At 37.7% G+C, this 15,885-nt stretch overlaps 1 protein-coding gene across 1 annotated transcript; it reads left to right on the top strand.

Annotated features, from left to right (window-relative positions):
• The first annotated feature begins 208 nt into the window (after nucleotides 1-208).
• On the top strand, nucleotides 209-15,572 carry LOC132258901 (fibroblast growth factor receptor homolog 1-like). Its single transcript, XM_059756443.1, has 9 exons — nucleotides 209-960; nucleotides 4,669-4,898; nucleotides 11,848-11,974; nucleotides 12,040-12,626; nucleotides 13,592-13,761; nucleotides 13,908-14,825; nucleotides 14,889-15,082; nucleotides 15,151-15,291; nucleotides 15,355-15,572. The coding sequence occupies exons 2-9, from the start codon at nucleotides 4,754-4,756 to the stop codon at nucleotides 15,563-15,565; spliced, it is 2,493 nt and encodes an 830-aa protein (XP_059612426.1). The 5' UTR covers nucleotides 209-960; nucleotides 4,669-4,753; the 3' UTR covers nucleotides 15,566-15,572.
• Nucleotides 15,573-15,885: the final 313 nt, after the last annotated feature.

Raw genomic sequence — 15,885 nt, 5'->3', positions numbered from 1 at the left:
GGATGGCACATGCGGATGATGCCTCCACACCAGCGGCTTCCAAGTGCATTTGCTGTCTTCGCATCATTTCCCTTCTCTCTGTGCGAAGATATGGGGACCTGATACGACGAGCACCAATACAGCGAGACCAGCCGGCAATCACACTTGTGCCGGCGACTTAAGCTAATCCCGAGACGTTCGTTTTGACTGATTTTCAGTGCGCTACCGACTTTGCTGGCTGCCAGACGTTCTACTCCGCTCTCAGTCGACGATTCTCCCACTTAAGAATTAAAAGGTCGACGGCGAAGTTTCTTGTCAGAGGAACACAATATTCTCGGACTTTTGATTTAATCGGTGTCTTGTGAGAACATTTTCATGATCGATTGACTTTCAATCACGTCAAAGTGAGATATTTTTTTCAGAAATCAAACTTGTGTTGAAAAAAGAAGCAAATATTTGCTATAGGTGTATTTTGGAATATCAGTGCGAGGAAAAGTGATTTTCTATACGTTTCTCGAATATAAGCGCGTGTATTCAAATCGCTCGGGTGCATATTAACTTCTTATCGCCGACACAGAAGAGGGGTCTTTTCACGGGGGATTAAAGCACCTCAAAAGACTTACACATGATAGTGCAGTGAATCGTATTTTTTTGTAATGTTCATCCTTCATAAATCAGTATCTTACCAATTTTTATTGTGAGGATTACTTTTACGTCGCCAAATAAAATTTATGGTGTGTGCCTTTTTTGTCAAGTGTGCTGAACGTGGATTTCATTTGGGAATTTTACAGTGAGATATGTAAGAGAGACGAAAGCCCAAGAGATATACCTGTAAAGGAGCGCCAAGTGAATTTAAATCAATTGCGATAAATCGTTTTGTTGTGGAATTGAAAGAAGGTTCGTCTTCAGCGACATATCCCTCTGTTTACAAAAACTGTGTTGAGAGCAAAAACAGCCGAAGGAGAGGAACGATTACTGAAGGTTGGTTTTAAACCTTTGAGTTTGTCTTTTGTAGTGGCACCAGACAAAAAGTGATGCATTGGAGCAACAATTTGAGGCACACACCCCTCATTCTCGGGTTGTCTAAATCAAATAAATCCCTCGCAATATAAATTTATCGAAATATCTTAAAAGCACATTAAGACTCATCTAATTTCTATGACTCTATACTCATTCAAAGACGGCTCTAAAGTGGATATTCTTAAAACCAAATATTTACAAATTGCTCAATATGAAAAGTGATTTGTATTTGAAGTTTGATTGAAAATTTATATTTACCACAGAAAGGGAAATAGTTCTAGGAAATATGTCAAATATATCAGAAAAGAATATCATAAGTGGCCAAGGAAGATCCACGATCTGTTTTGGGTGAAAGAGAAAAACGAAACCCAACATTTTTCTTGGAACAGTGAAAATTACAGTTCCAAGGCAATCAAAATGTTGAAGATTCGACGATTAAATCATTCAGTAATATGTTATTATCCTATTAGAGGTGATTTGTGTATTTTTTCGAGTGATTTTCCACATAAAAATTAGCAAAAAAAAGTGAGGGTAATTTAATCACATTTTGGCGTATTTTGAAAATGCAGATCATACAAATAAATTGGAAAAGAAGTTTATTGTTTATCTAACAGATCAGAGAACTGTTTTTGATCAACAGAGACACTCTTCGGGCAATTCAATTTTATTTATTTCGCAAGACGTGATAAAACCATTGTTACTTGCTGAATAAAATCATTCTGTGTGTGTATAAAAAATGCATTTCCACCATCAATATTTCAATGTTTGGATTAACTTCTTGGGAAAACATCTCAAAACTTTCACCCCAGATGAGTAATAAAAAAATGTAATCACACTATTTTTAACTTCTAATATGACGCAAAGTGTGAATAGTGAAAAATGGGATTCCATCTCCAAAGTAAAACTTTATTGAAAATAAATAAATAGTGAGAGATCACAGATGGAATTTCTTCACCCTCAAAAAACTACGTACAAAAATTTCATGCAATCGCTTTTGCGTTCTTATTTATGTGGAATTGCGCACAAAAAATACCCAGCCAATATTCTTTTTCATTCCATTTTTCAAGACTCGACAAAAGCAGAAAGATCGGAAAACAATAGAAATTCCTGCATTCCGTATTCCAAATATTGATCTTCCCAGACATTCTTTCAAGGATTTCGCACTCAAGTGCACCGTCATGCCCACTGGAGATCTTATCATTTCGCGTTTCTCATTATAAGCAGTTAATAGTGCTATTTGAGAAACTAGAATTTGATGTTGTAAGAATGATTTTCATGTTTCCCATCCACAATGATCAGTTAATTATGTTAAATTAGAGAATCCTGCTGGGAGTTTGACGTGTGACAAATTGCACGAAGAAAGTTTGTCAATAAAGATAATAGAGTTATAAGGATGGAGAAATTGTGGAGAATTTAAATAGACAGGAGAAACAGTTCAATGATTTATTGATCGATTCGAGAGGAATGCCGGAGAGTTAAAATCCATTTGACCAGAATATACAGGGTATTTTAGTCATTTGAACCTGTATAAAAATTGGTTATTTCATAATCAATGTTTGAGATGGAGTAATAATACGTTACTGTCCATCCTGTGGTGTCACCGAACTTGAAGAACCACTCATTTAGTATGTGTTTGGTTGAAAATTGATGTTTCACCTTACATTTCAATTACCACGAAAGTCCCACAATTATATTGATAAATTCTAAAGCCCGATAGGCATCTCCTCTTTTCTGTGCCTTCAACTGAGCCCAGCCCAAGAGACACTTTAATCACTGTCACTTTCGTTTCACACCATGAATTTATCAAAATTTCAACTTGTGCACCCAAACAACCTGTAGAACAGGCAATTACCGGATTTCTTACACAGTCCTCCAAGTGAGACGTCTCTCTTCTGATTACGTGGCGGATGTTTTATGTGTATTCATTTTCATCACTTGATATCGCCCGCGAAAAGTGTCGTGGTGGAATTTCAACAGCAATATCCGAAAACATGACAAATAGGCTGCATTTTGTAATTTATTTACCTATTTCTTCAGCTCGGCCGCAGCACAAGACACTAAATGGGTGAGCATTCGCCACCCACACACACCTCACAGCCAAAGCGCACGAGAAAGATGATTCTCGAGAATTTATTGCTGCGTGAATGATTAAGCTTTTGTTACACATTCATTATTGTAATTTTGTCAGTGGATCCTCCGCACAAGAGAATGAGAGTTTAGGTGGATCGAAGTGCCACACAGAAATAGCTTTATGCATATGTGAATCAATTTACTAAATGGAATTCAACCATTCAGAATAGACTGACTTTTACAGGTCAAGGGGCTATTCATAGTGCATTTTTATTTCTTTAATAATTACTATTGAAAATTAATGCAATCGGACAATGACAGTTTTCAATAAATATGTTTGTCCACATTTATAAAAAGGTTTCGGCGTTTATTCTAAAGTAAGGTATAAGATTGTATAATTTAGAAGCCCATCAGTGTAAGATCATCTTGTTTATCTTTCAGCTTAAAAGCTCACCGTAGAGAATCTCTTCACAATAAACCTACTTAAATGGTTTCTGCTTTAGAACTAGTGATTTGTGGTGGATTAATATCTTGATGTAAATGCGACATTTGCATCTCAAAATAATATCCATCCGCATGAATTTCAACTCCATCACTCCACAATACAGTGAATTTTCCGTCACATTTCATTCAAATCAACTCAGAAGCTGAAAGATTGTCAATTCAATAAAATTTATGCTTTCAGTGAGAAATTCATTAGAAAACACCTCAAATGCTTCCCAAAATATCATGAAAGTTAAAAGCATTTTCGGTCACCAAAGTCACTTGTAAGAAAATAATCTGCAAAAATAGATTTTGGTCCAGAAATAGAATTATGAAGTGATATCAAATGACGAAGAGAACATATGTATGGAGAAACATGATTTTCCAGAAAAGACACAATCACCCATGTGTAACACTCTTGCTTATAATGGACCACATCCAGACTTGTGAATCATCCACAGATTCCACCCGATGAAGCGTGATCAGTAAGAATAATATTGATTTGCATGCTCAGAATATTCCCACGAAGGATTTTGCATAAACTGAATAATAAATTGAGTATAGAATAAATTATGGGATAAGCAAAATTTAACTTTTTAGCATATTTTTGTCATATTTCAAGTTCTATTCTTTCGAAGAAAGTTTTATTGCCGATTTTGTGAATAACAGAACATTTTTTATGCTATTTTATAGGTAGGCAGTGGAAAAAATGAATTTACAAACTTGGAAGTTTTATATAGATTATAAAAAGAGAAAGAAATCAACATTATTTTCAAATGTATGTATGTGGTGAAAGTCTCTTAACTGTATAATCTACCAAAAATTTTGTCGTTCACCTATAAATTGATAACTTTATCACATCACTGCGCAAATTTTCAGTCTAAAATAAACAATCTTCCACTGTTCATCGTAGATTTCAAGGAACTGATTGCTGGAAATGCCGTAATTTCCTGTCAACATTACTCATCTCTGACCTTCTCTCTAGTGTGCCCGAATTGTGTAAAAGATTTCGACCAATTTTCTCAAGTGTACGAAACGCTTCAACTCCTCCTGATCGTTGAATTAATATTCTGCACCTGTTTCTAATTTTTCCTACGTCTCCCTCTCAACTTTCAGATAATTTAGCAACACAAAATGACAGCAACTTCCCTTCCGGCGTGAAGAATCTGCGGTGAAGTCTTTTGCCAAGCTCTGCACTTCCATGGATTCAATTTATAGAAACACCATGGACATACGGCACAGTCACATATTCCTCCTGACGCTCCTACACATCTTGCTAATAGTCTCAACGGTTTCTACGAGAAAGATTCCAGCGTCAGACAGCGAGACCATCTCTATTAATTTGGGTGAGTGATTGCGAGACAAATGTTGGCCATTCGATAGGCAAAAAGAGGAATGGAATTTTTGGCTAAAGACAACAAATGGAATTTCTCTGTTGGACTTCCCGATATTCTTACATGTTCCAACATATGCATGCACACTTTGAGGATCATACTTGAAAAAGGAGATCTCCTTTTAACAAGGTCATTAAGCTTGAAAAGAAAACACCAAATCATCCAGGAAGGATCTTTAAAAGGACCATTCCGAGGGCGAAATTTGAGATTTTCCGCTTATAACAACATCCATTTGCGTGCTAAAGCAGCCCTCATTATGGCAAACATCTACCCAAAAAGAGAAACTCTCTGTATAGATGCATAATTTGCATGCATGTGGCATCTGGAAATAATCCTAGTCTATAATTGAATTGCCACATTCAAGTACATTCATGCCACTGGTGCGCAAACTTCGACACACTCCATTAGAAACCATAGAATGGGCATCTGATTAATTAACTCTATCAGCCACAAATTCTACCTAAACGCCCACTCTCCTAGTCTCATCGGCATGATAAATAGAATTTATCTGCCACATAGGAAAGCGATTCATTTTATTTTTGCCCCGGATTCTAATCCCTGTTTACATTGGACTTAAGTCCCTCAAAGTGAATTTCAAAGAGATTCTTTACGCTGGATTTTTGCTTTCATTTCCCAACACCTTGTCTGCACAGTCTCAATTTTGTGTAGCTAATTTACGACAAGAAAAATAATAATTTATTATTTCACGTCGACTCTCCATATCACCCAGGATTAGGCATTAATATTGTGGAAAAAAGACTCCGCGGCGGAAAGAGTAGTATAACGAAACTGTTAATATATTAAACGCGTCGTAAGTGATTTATCGTTTCATTCGTAAATCATTTAACAATATGAATAAATTAATGCAGATACAGACGAAGACATCGAAGCAGAGAAGGTGATAACTGCTCGAAGATTATTTAACAGGATCTCGGAAAGAGATTTGCAAATTAATTGGAAAAAGGTGAAATTTATGCCTGAATATTCACACGATTCACACTATTTTAAGAACCTAAAACATCGTAATTTAGCCAATTCAATAATCAGCGAAACGAATTCCAGTCGAAGAGGATTAAATAAATATTCATGATATTCTTATAAAAATAGTTGACACCTAATGAAATATTTTTAAAAATGTGTACAAATTTCCGATTATGCTTATTAAATGACGTCTTGCAGTTAATTCGTCATTTAGACAATATTATATAGTCAAGATCAGCTAAATTCTTAGATAAAAAGAATTATTTTTCTTAAAATGTCAATAGAAAAATTTATTTATAATTCTCTAAAAGTCCTCTTTTGATGTATGCTAATCAGCAATCTCAAAGCGAGATTGTTGCATTTTATGTTTCTGGCCTGAACCATAAAATTCGATCCAGTTTATCAAATTTATGAGAATTGGGACAGATGTCAAAGAGAGACCTATTTATTCACTACATCGACCAGAAATTGTCTCAAAATGAGTGACTCACTCACTAATATTGAGGGAATAAATCATATTGAGAGACCCCAAGGAGAGTCACAATTTCCGAAAAGTCGAGGCAAGGAAATTTCTATAAAAATTCGTCTTGAATCAGCTCCATTCATGATTTAAATAAATAATGAAGCATACTTTTTACCCTCCTTGACTTTAATGCTGAATACATTGTGGCATCTGGCATGAAGGATGCACGAAGGAACCATTTTACAACGAATTTTATCACTTCTCAGAAAGAATTTGTCGAAAAGAAGTCATTGTGTGCAAAAGTGTTCGGTCATCTTAAAATTCATCGCACTCTTAACCATTTCCTCAGAATTACTTATATCGCACGAGAATTAGCAACCACTCATTCTAATTCACTGTCCAAATTTAAATTTTGTGCCATAAAACTTCAATAATAAATTCTACGTATTAGAATTGAGCTGCTCAGCCAAATCATAAATCTGTGTAGAAATCACTCGTGAGGTGTGAAAATAATATGGTGAAAAGAACAGACAGATTAGTGACGATTAAGCACAACACATTGCATGAGTTTTTTTCCGCCAAAATGCCAAAAGATGAAATGTTGTACATGGGAAAGATCACATTAGTTTATTTTAAAATTCGCCTTCATTTCGTGTCCATCATCATCAGCGCGAAGCAGACATTGAGTTTGGCTGTTTGAGTGCTTTTCCTCGGCTCGTGATTGAGATTTCTGTCGAAAAAATCAATTGTGGGCAGTGAAAACTGCCCCATTTTGGTGATTCGTGCCACATGACGATCGTACATTCCCAATTTTATCATCAATTTTCTGTCAATATAGAAATAAAAAAAAACTAACCAGACGACGTTATACACTGTGTGCCCCATTCGTAGCTCACTATAGCCATGATGACTGAAATCATCCCCTGCACATTTAAGTGTAATTGATATAAAGTACATATGATTAAAACATCTTATTGCGGCGAGCATTTGTAACTCATCACAACATTTTGATCCTCGGTATACGAACTCAATACTTTCTCCCCTCAAAGTGGTTACATTTTCATGTTCCTCCATTTAATAGTCCCATTTGTCTGTTCACACTCTGTTGAATTGGATTTTTTTACGTCATCTCCACGATAAGTTCAAAGTTCTGATGCCTCGACGAATAACTTTTCAAGCAAAAGTGTCTTCCATGGTACTATTTTGACATTGATGATCACGCCAGCGAGGGGAAAATGAGTGATCGACACTGATTTATTGATCACCAAACGCGATCATCAAGCCTTTAACGCCCTGTGTGTGTGATGATGCCAGAAAGGTGGATACAATTCTAACAATGAATCTCCAGCTATTCTAGTGTTAATCATCTCATTGTCTTTGCCACGGTTCACCTCTTGCTCAGATCACTTACACCTCTTCACGGTGGTCATTTAACAACCGTGCAAATCTGTCCACAATTGTATTCAGCAGCAAATACGTTCCTTGCTCCAGCCAGAGAAGAATCACGTTTCTGCACCCTTATAATTATTCATCGTCTTGTAATTTACTCCAACCGTGATTTAATGCTGAGACACTGACCGCGGCGTGTCTCATCATTTTATTGCTTGTAATATTCTGAAATATGGCAATGTTCTGTGCAAAATACTAAATGCAAAAGATGCAACAGAGTACAAGTTTATAAGATGCCTTTTATTTAATATTCTGCTGCAACTGCAATTTTCGCGTTACTTAAAATGTTATGTGCTGCATTGATTTATTGTTATGCACGCATGAATTCTAATTATTGCTGAGGAATCTCAATCTATTTTGTATTATTGCAACCCCTATTCTTGTTTTTGTCTTTATATAGGGGTTTATTGAAATCCACCATCAGTGGTGCATTTAATTAATTTCCAATTGAGAGAGCAAACTGTTCAGGGTCATTTGAGACATTTTCGGTGGGAATCACGATAAATTGGAGATGATATTCAAAGTGCATAAGTCATTAAATACGATACCAAATACAGACAATCCAGAACGAATGTGGTTCTGGTCGACTGAAGGTCCTCGGATGGTGAAACACGTGTCTGACAGATGTGCAGGCATCCCTCCTGTCTTTTTATGTCTTCCACTGCATAGTTGTAAAAGAAGTGCAGAGGAAAAAACTGCCTACAAGACGGTGTCTCTTGCCATCATCATGTCTAAAAGACGAGGGAGAGACGCGCATCCAGGCTACCATGTAAATTCTGGCGAGAGATTTATCTCTCTTGAAATGTTCCATGTGCTCAGCAAACATTTTGCACTTGCAATCCTTCTATAAAATTCTCTTTGCAGAACTAGATGTCTTTCGCCTCACGTAGGCCGTCATGAAGACTTCCGAAATGCTGCGTCCGGGCGCGCAATATTGCTAGATTATCAATTTGCACGCGCAATTAAATGTGGCTCTTGGCATTATTACAATTCATCATAAATTCTCATACCTGTTGCGCATAAATTACATAATCAAGCGATTGTTTAGAAGATGCTCATATAGAGAGTGTCAAAGAACGTTTAAGTATATTCTTATTGCGTTTCACTTGGAAGCACCGTTCGTGTCTCCTTTTTGGCATCTCGTATTCAGAATAATATCTTGAGTGTCTTTCCTTCCTGTTTACGCCATGTACATATACTCTTCCAAATATCCCAACCACATATTTGAAAGATTTCCGGCTAAAGTGTAAAAGAACAAAGACCACTTCACTCTAATAAAAGTGCCTATATCCACTCTCACCTTCTCATACTCAAAGCCAGAGAGAGAAAAAAAGGAGTTACAATAAAAATCTAGTCAAAGTGCGTGTTTTCCACTCTTCAAATGAAATAAAATAAATATTTTTGCTTTATGCTCCAACACTTAAGATGAATTTACATTTTTTCATCAGCTCATTTTCGTGAGATGAAAGCGAAATCTTGCCATTTTATTGCCTGTTCCTCCACTTGGACACTTTCATTGAGAAGTTTTCTTTTTTTCATCTCACTCGGCATTGGAACAATAAAACCCCTCATATTAATGTTCAATTTAATTGGTGGTAATTGAGTCATTTCGTTGAATCTCACAACATAACAGCGGAAGTGGGACATTTCAATATTCTTAGCTGTGATCGCTGTAATATAAATGGGACGCGGTTTGTTTTTAAAATTCTAGGGGAAATTTCTCCTTATCATTACCTTTTTCTTCTCCACATTATCCTAATTAAAAATATGTCACTGTCACCCTTCTTATCGTGTCCAAATGGGCTTCTTTATCAAGTTCCACCCAAGAGTGTGGCGGCGAACAACCTGAAGAATTCTTACTAACGTCCATTTCTTGATGACAAATATACGATAATGTTTGACAATTAAACTTGTGATGTTCACATACATAAATAGTGAATTTATAAGGAGGACAACTTACGCAAGAAGTGGAAGAAAAAGCTCAATATGAGACATCAACTTGGACATCAATTAAATGGCTTGTGGGCCTGACTGACAAGACATGTGAGGAAGATGCATCGAAGGGAAAAATCGAGCTTGTTAACAAATATCCACCAACACAATTATTTATTAATGATCGTTAAAGTGTCTAGACGAGTTATTTTTTGATACATAATCTGTTTGACGAAGACTGCTCTCATCTTATTCGTTTCTTCTTATGTCCGTATCCAATCATATTCATCTCAACCCTTGTTTGCGCGAGACAAAGAGTGGAAACGTGTAAAATTTCAATTTATAGCGGCAGAAGATTCTGTAAATCTCTGTGAATACTCACTAGCACTCAGCAATGGCGTGTAATTGAATGTGAAAAAAGTCATAAAGTCAATTAAACGGCTGTTTAAGACCTGTCGTCTCCTTGTCTCAGTGCATTAGTGTCCATTTCTTTAATTTACCGACGTGTGCACATCTTAAATACGCCAAACATAAATACACACCGGCAAATATGAACAAATAAAATGCGAGACTTGAATCACGCCTTTGTACTATAAAACACAATTTTATTACCAATAGATTAACATGAACCCTCATTTGCACATGCTGTGTGCCTCTTTCAGCCGCGTAAAATGTGGCAAATAGGTGATTCGATAAATTATTTATTATTGATTCAATGCACGAAACATCTCAAATTCTCCACTAATGATCGACCCCGATCCTCCCTGCTCCCCACTTCACCGTAGAATGTTTCCAAAATGTGTGTGTGCGTGTGCCATTAAAAGACGCCCATTTAGGTGAGGAAAAAGTAAAATGAGGCGTACGCATACGAGATCCCGATTAATTTCAAGGAAAATTTAATTTCAATTTTACTTTCAAACGAACCATCTTTCGGCTAAACCTCTTTCCATGTGCACACACATTATAAAAATACACCAACTCATGGCCAGAGTCAAAGGATTCATCTCAGTGCCACACAATCTGCTTTCATATTAATTTAATCCGCATGATTTTCTATCGGCATCATCACTCGTGCATGAATGCTGTTGCATATGAGGGGAAAATGCATCAGGAGAGAATGCTAAATGGCTTGTTTTGTTGATCACAATCATCATCAACTGAAGAGATTATCACAATATTGTCTGTATGAGTGACTTACAAGATGCTTTTTGTTGCACACAAAAAGCTGATTGTCTCTTTATTTTCCTCTATGCATTATAGTTGTGGATTCTTTAGTATGCACTGCATTTCTCATTACTCAATTCACATTCAATTGCTGCGCTAAAAAATCAATACAGTGCCACATAGTGAAAGGGCACAAATATGTGAAATCAACTCCTCATGCTCTATTACACATGCCAAAACTATTTCAGAAATTTCTTTCCAATTTGCTAAAATAGCGAATTTTCACGCCGGGTGGTGAGAAAACACACGTTTCGTCTGTTATTGAGTTCCAATTGAGATGTTCCTCTTTCTTTTGATGCTCACAACGAGGAATTCTGGGAACCAAATTTCGTATAGCACGGTTATAGTAAAATGCCATCTTTTCATGTTTCTCAAGAATTTGGATATTTGCAAATCTGTGTACGATTTGCCCCAAAATTAACAGCGCACATCTTCTCAGTATAGCGCGTGTCTGCTCTTCCTTTGGGATGAAACAGTAAATAAGTGTATGTGGTACAGAGTACATGACTATGTGGTACATTGGGAGCGTTTTGCTTTTTAACGTTTTCATAAATTTTAAACAAATGCTATTTCCGATCAGAAGGCCACAAGAGGCAGCCCAACAAAGCCCCGCGATCTAATATTGAATTTTCAGTTCACCAGGCAGTGAAATTCGATTTATTTTTCCCAATAATCCATGAGAGAGTGTATTCAATTTTATGGGTATTCACGCCGCGTCACGAAATTATTTCCAACGGGACTACATTGTATACATATTTGCCAGATCAGAATATGTTGGAAAAACTCTCTTACCTCAGAATTTGAGAGCGTTTTATAATCATTTTCTTTTTATCTCTAATTCAATTAAAACAGGACAGAAAAAGGTGCTTCGAGAAACAGTTCCAGTCTTCTCGAGGGTTGTACTTAAATGCAGCTACGACAGTCCATTGTGGTTTAGGAATGCATCACCACTTGAGCTAAACTCAAAGCAGACAAAAATGTGAGACTTTTCAAGCTCTCGAGACTCTGAGGACTCCTCAATAACATCTATTTATTTCTCAATAGAATCAAATTCGAGAGGATCCGCAAGGCAGATGCGGCAGTTTATGCCTGTCATTCCGCACAGAATGAATGGTCGAATCTCACACTAACTGTGGACAACAGATCCCGATCAGTGCCTGAGGATGATTCAAACTTCTCTGGAAATCTTGAGATTCAGTCTCAAATATCTGAAAACATGCAATTGGGAGACGACCTTGACTCGGATGACTACTTCGACGAGCAAATTATTCAGACATCAAAGGACGATCCTGATGATCTCGTGGATGCCTCAACAAGATCACCAATTCGTGACAACTCATCAACACACCTTGTTGCTCCATATTTCAGCAAGCCAGGAACCTTGTCTCGGCTTTTGGCACGTCCATCAGGAAATATGGTCAAATTGAAGTGTAATGCTGCTGGCAATCCTGATCCTAACATCACCTGGACTAAGAATGGAAAACCAATTCAAAGAAAATACGGACAGGTTATCTATAACAAGAGGTCAATCACCCTTGAGGATCTCATCCTGGAAGACGCCGGAAACTACACCTGCAACGTTTGCAATTCGCTGGGATGCATTAATCACACCATAGCTCTCATAATCCAAGGTAGAGTATCAAAGTCCATATCATAACACTCTATTTATTAAACCTAGTATTACTATACTCATTATAAAATTATCTTATGACCATAATAGATAGAAGATCTCATTATTTAGGAGATATTGAGATCTATTCCCAAATATCTCAGAAACATCCCCAGAAAATAATTGTGGATAATGGGGTTAATGAGATCACAGACTCCTCAGTGGAGACCTTAATTGCGAAAAATACCACCAACACAGCCAAAAACACAGCACTGAGTGCACCAGTCTTCATCAGAAAGGAGAAAATGTTTATGCTATGCTCAAAACCAACTGGACACACAATATCCCTCAAGTGTGCAGCGACTGGAAACCCACCACCTGTAATAACGTGGTTGAAGAACAATGGGCCAATAAATCGCCACCTTGGCGACACACGATACACCAAATCTGGTCTCGTGATGGAATCCGCAGTCCCAAGTGACGCTGGCAACTACACGTGCAACGCCTGCAATACGATGGGCTGTATCAATTTCACATATCATGTTTCAGTTATGGGTAATTGAAATATGGACTTAAGTAAAGGACATTGTACTAATCCTCCCACCTCCTTATCAGATCGATACCCTTCACGACCGTATATTATCTCACCACCAGTAAACCAGACTGCCGTTCTTAACAAGACAGTCACGTTTTCGTGCGAAAGCCTGAGTGATTTGGAAGCACATACAGAATGGTATAAGTTCCGATCGAAAGCTAAAAATGGAACAGATCTCCCAGAACATGCCAAATTGAAGGTAGTTCTCGTTACGTTCTTCATCTGGTGATTGGTTTTTTTCTGTCCTTTCCTGTCTGGTTCAGTGTTTCACACAGTTGCCTAAACATTCTTTCCAGGTCTCAATCTTCAGCTACTGTTTTGGGGATAATTATAGTTTTTATGTATTTCAGAAGGTGGTGGATATTTGTATGTTTCGTATTCTTCAATTTCAGAAACCATAAATCACAGACCAATCTTTACACCGCATCCCAGCAATTTGACTCTATCACCTGGAGCTTCCGGACAAATTGAATGCAAAGTGGTGTCTAGCCTTGGTTACGCTATAGAGTGGTTGGAAGGTTTTTGTCATGATCCCAAAAATTGTACATCATTGCTCAAAAAGGTGAAGGTTGTTGCATGAAAGACAGATTTATTGCATGGCTTTTTATAAAACCCACACCCCAGATCATACTACAATGCTTTTATTTCTAAATCCAAGCATTTTCTATTGAGGTTCTGTTCTTAATATTAAATTTACCGCACTTTCAGTCGGAGTCTGATAGTCCTGGAATCTTAAAATTAGAGAACGTCACATACGATGACGCTGGGTGGTATACTTGTTTCGCAGCCAACACTTTAGGAGCCACCACGGCGAGCGCCTACCTGCACGTTGTGGAAGAGCCACCTCGAGTCACACCTATCAGAAACTACAGCATCTACACTATATGTGTAATTGCCTTCTCTGTTCTCCTCCTCCTATCGTCAATCCTGATTGTCTGCACTTACAAGAAGCTCAACCGGGAGAAATTAATTATGAAACATCGCATGCAGACGGTCCATCAGTGGAATAAGAAAGTCATAGTCATCAAGCCCGCTCCAGATTCTTCAAATCCTGATGCCGTTATCGTACCTATCATCAAAATTGAGAAACAACGTACGACACAGATGCAAAGTGTGAACAACGATCCTCAACCCATCTCTGAATACGAATTCCCCATGGACTCCAATTGGGAGTTCCCCAGGAATCATTTGGTTCTGGGCAAAACCCTGGGCGAAGGTGCTTTCGGGCGTGTCATCATGGCTGAAGCCAATAGTTTGGTCAAGAACGGCTATGGATCCGTTGTGGCAGTTAAGATGGTGAAAGAAGGACACACAGACTCAGACATGGCGAGCTTGGTTCATGAAATGGAAGTTATGAAAATGATTGGGAAGCACATCAACATAATCAACTTACTCGGTTGTTGCAGTCAAAATGGACCACTCTACGTCATCGTCGAATATGCGCCGCACGGCAATCTAAAGGATTTCCTCAAGAAAAACCGACCTCGATCGGAGTTTGAGATTCCATGTGTTACCAAAACTGAGGCAGAGGAATACGATCCTGATAAGAAGAACCTCACACAGAAGCACCTCATTTCGTTCGCATTCCAAATTGCGAGGGGAATGGAGTACTTAGCTTCTAGAAGGGTAGGTTAGCGCGATCCTTTTCATACGATAAGGATTTTGAAGACCTCTTTGTTGCTTTCGCAGTGCATTCACAGAGATTTGGCGGCCCGTAACGTTCTCGTGAGCGACGATTACGTAATGAAGATTGCCGATTTTGGTCTAGCTAGAGACATTCAGGACACAGATTACTACAGAAAGGCAACAAACGGACGACTACCGATCAAATGGATGGCGCCCGAGTCTCTGACAGACAAATTCTATGACACCAAAAGTGATGTGTAAGTCATTACATTACATATCAAGTACACTTTCCCCATTGACTTCTGAACTCATCTCTGACTTTAAGGTGGTCTTATGGAATTCTTCTGTGGGAAATCATGTCTTTTGGAGAGCAACCTTATCCATCAATTTACTCTGCCGATGATCTCAATATTTTCCTACGTTGCGATCATCGTCTAGATAAGCCTAAACGTTGCTCAAATAACATGTAAGTCTAAAAATCTAGAATTTAATCATGGAATGGAAATTGATTTTCCCAAAATCATTTCAGATACATGCTTATGAGACAATGTTGGCAGTTTAATCCGCAAGATCGGCCAAACTTCTCCCAACTGGTTGGCGATCTGGACAAAATCCTGAGTGCAACAGCTAACGATGAATATCTAGACTTGGGTGTGCCTCTACTCGAGACACCCCCATCGAGTGACGACGAAGAATCCGACACAGAAGCTCACAGAGAACTGCTTCATTCAAATTTTTAAGTCCGAATATCATCCTTCTCGCCGGTAAGATTTCATAACATCGAGAAAACTCACTCGACGACGGAGGATTCCTATAAGAGCATTAGAAGCAATTGAAAAGAACCAAAGGACTGAAGAAACTATACATTGTAAGAACAACGCAATCAGTTCTTTCAAAAATTGCTTAATTGGAATAGGATTTTCCACATTTGATAATCAATTATGTGGAAAATATCTCTGATGTTGTCTATATTAAGATATAGGAATATACTTTGTAGTGTCATTTTATAATTGTTTATTTAATCTCGCTAAGACTGTATCTTCATTTGAGTGTTGTAAAT

Source organism: Phlebotomus argentipes, unplaced genomic scaffold, assembly GCF_947086385.1.
Source record: "Phlebotomus argentipes unplaced genomic scaffold, Phlebotomus argentipes genome assembly contig_6, whole genome shotgun sequence".
Classification (NCBI taxonomy): domain Eukaryota; kingdom Metazoa; phylum Arthropoda; class Insecta; order Diptera; family Psychodidae; genus Phlebotomus; species Phlebotomus argentipes.
The sequence above is the reverse complement of the archived record's forward strand: the minus strand, read 5'-3'. Positions and strand labels throughout refer to the sequence as shown.